The following is a 605-nucleotide window of genomic DNA, read 5'->3' on the forward strand; positions in this document are numbered from 1 at the left end:
TTAGGAGACCTGTGCACGGCTTTTCTTTTGGAGAAGCCTCAGCTCCTCCTCAGTTTTGTCTTTTCTCCCCCCAGCTCCCCTGATGAAGAAACAGAAGTTCCCTCCCAGCTTCTTGGGCAACTGGAAAAGGATCCAGCTCCTTTCCCTCTTTCCCAGGTGAGCTTCTGTGTGTAGGAAAGACACTGAGGTCCCTTACACTCCCTGCTGCTTTTCATTGTCAACAGCGGCTGACTTGCTGCCAGCAGGAACTGAAGGAGGAAGGGCCACGTTTGTAGCTACAAGAAAGGAACTGGTTTTTGTTTTTCTGGAAGACCTACTTCCTCCCCATCATCACTGCTGCTCTGTTGTCTTCATGTTTGCTTTACAGAACTCAGCTGGAAAGTTTGTGCCCCAGTTTGCAAAACCCAGAAAAACAGTGACAAGAAGAGCAGAGATGAAGGAAGAGGACATTAAGAGTGGGGCTGTCGACCTGGTAAGGCCCTAAAACCAGCCATGCTGAGCCCTGTACAGGGCACCTCTTGGCCCAGCCATGGCTGCCGCTGTGCCTCTCCTGTTAGCTGAGGTTAACCTTACTTTCTTCGGCAGCGACCAGACCTGTGCTGTCA

At 51.2% G+C, this 605-nt stretch overlaps 1 protein-coding gene across 1 annotated transcript in view; it reads left to right on the forward strand.

Annotated features, from left to right (window-relative positions):
* BRME1 (break repair meiotic recombinase recruitment factor 1) overlaps window positions 1-605 on the forward strand; it is a 31,389-nt gene that overhangs the window by 17,605 nt on the left and 13,179 nt on the right. The window contains exons 2-3 of the mRNA XM_007954428.1: window positions 75-156; window positions 368-472. Of these exons, the coding sequence (XP_007952619.1) occupies window positions 75-156; window positions 368-472 (187 nt within the window). The remainder of the gene's footprint in view (window positions 1-74; window positions 157-367; window positions 473-605) is intronic.

The sequence above is a fragment of the Orycteropus afer genome, unplaced genomic scaffold (assembly GCF_000298275.1).
Source record: "Orycteropus afer afer isolate SDZICR_OR568_19922 unplaced genomic scaffold, OryAfe1.0 scaffold00460, whole genome shotgun sequence".
NCBI classification, from domain to species: domain Eukaryota; kingdom Metazoa; phylum Chordata; class Mammalia; order Tubulidentata; family Orycteropodidae; genus Orycteropus; species Orycteropus afer.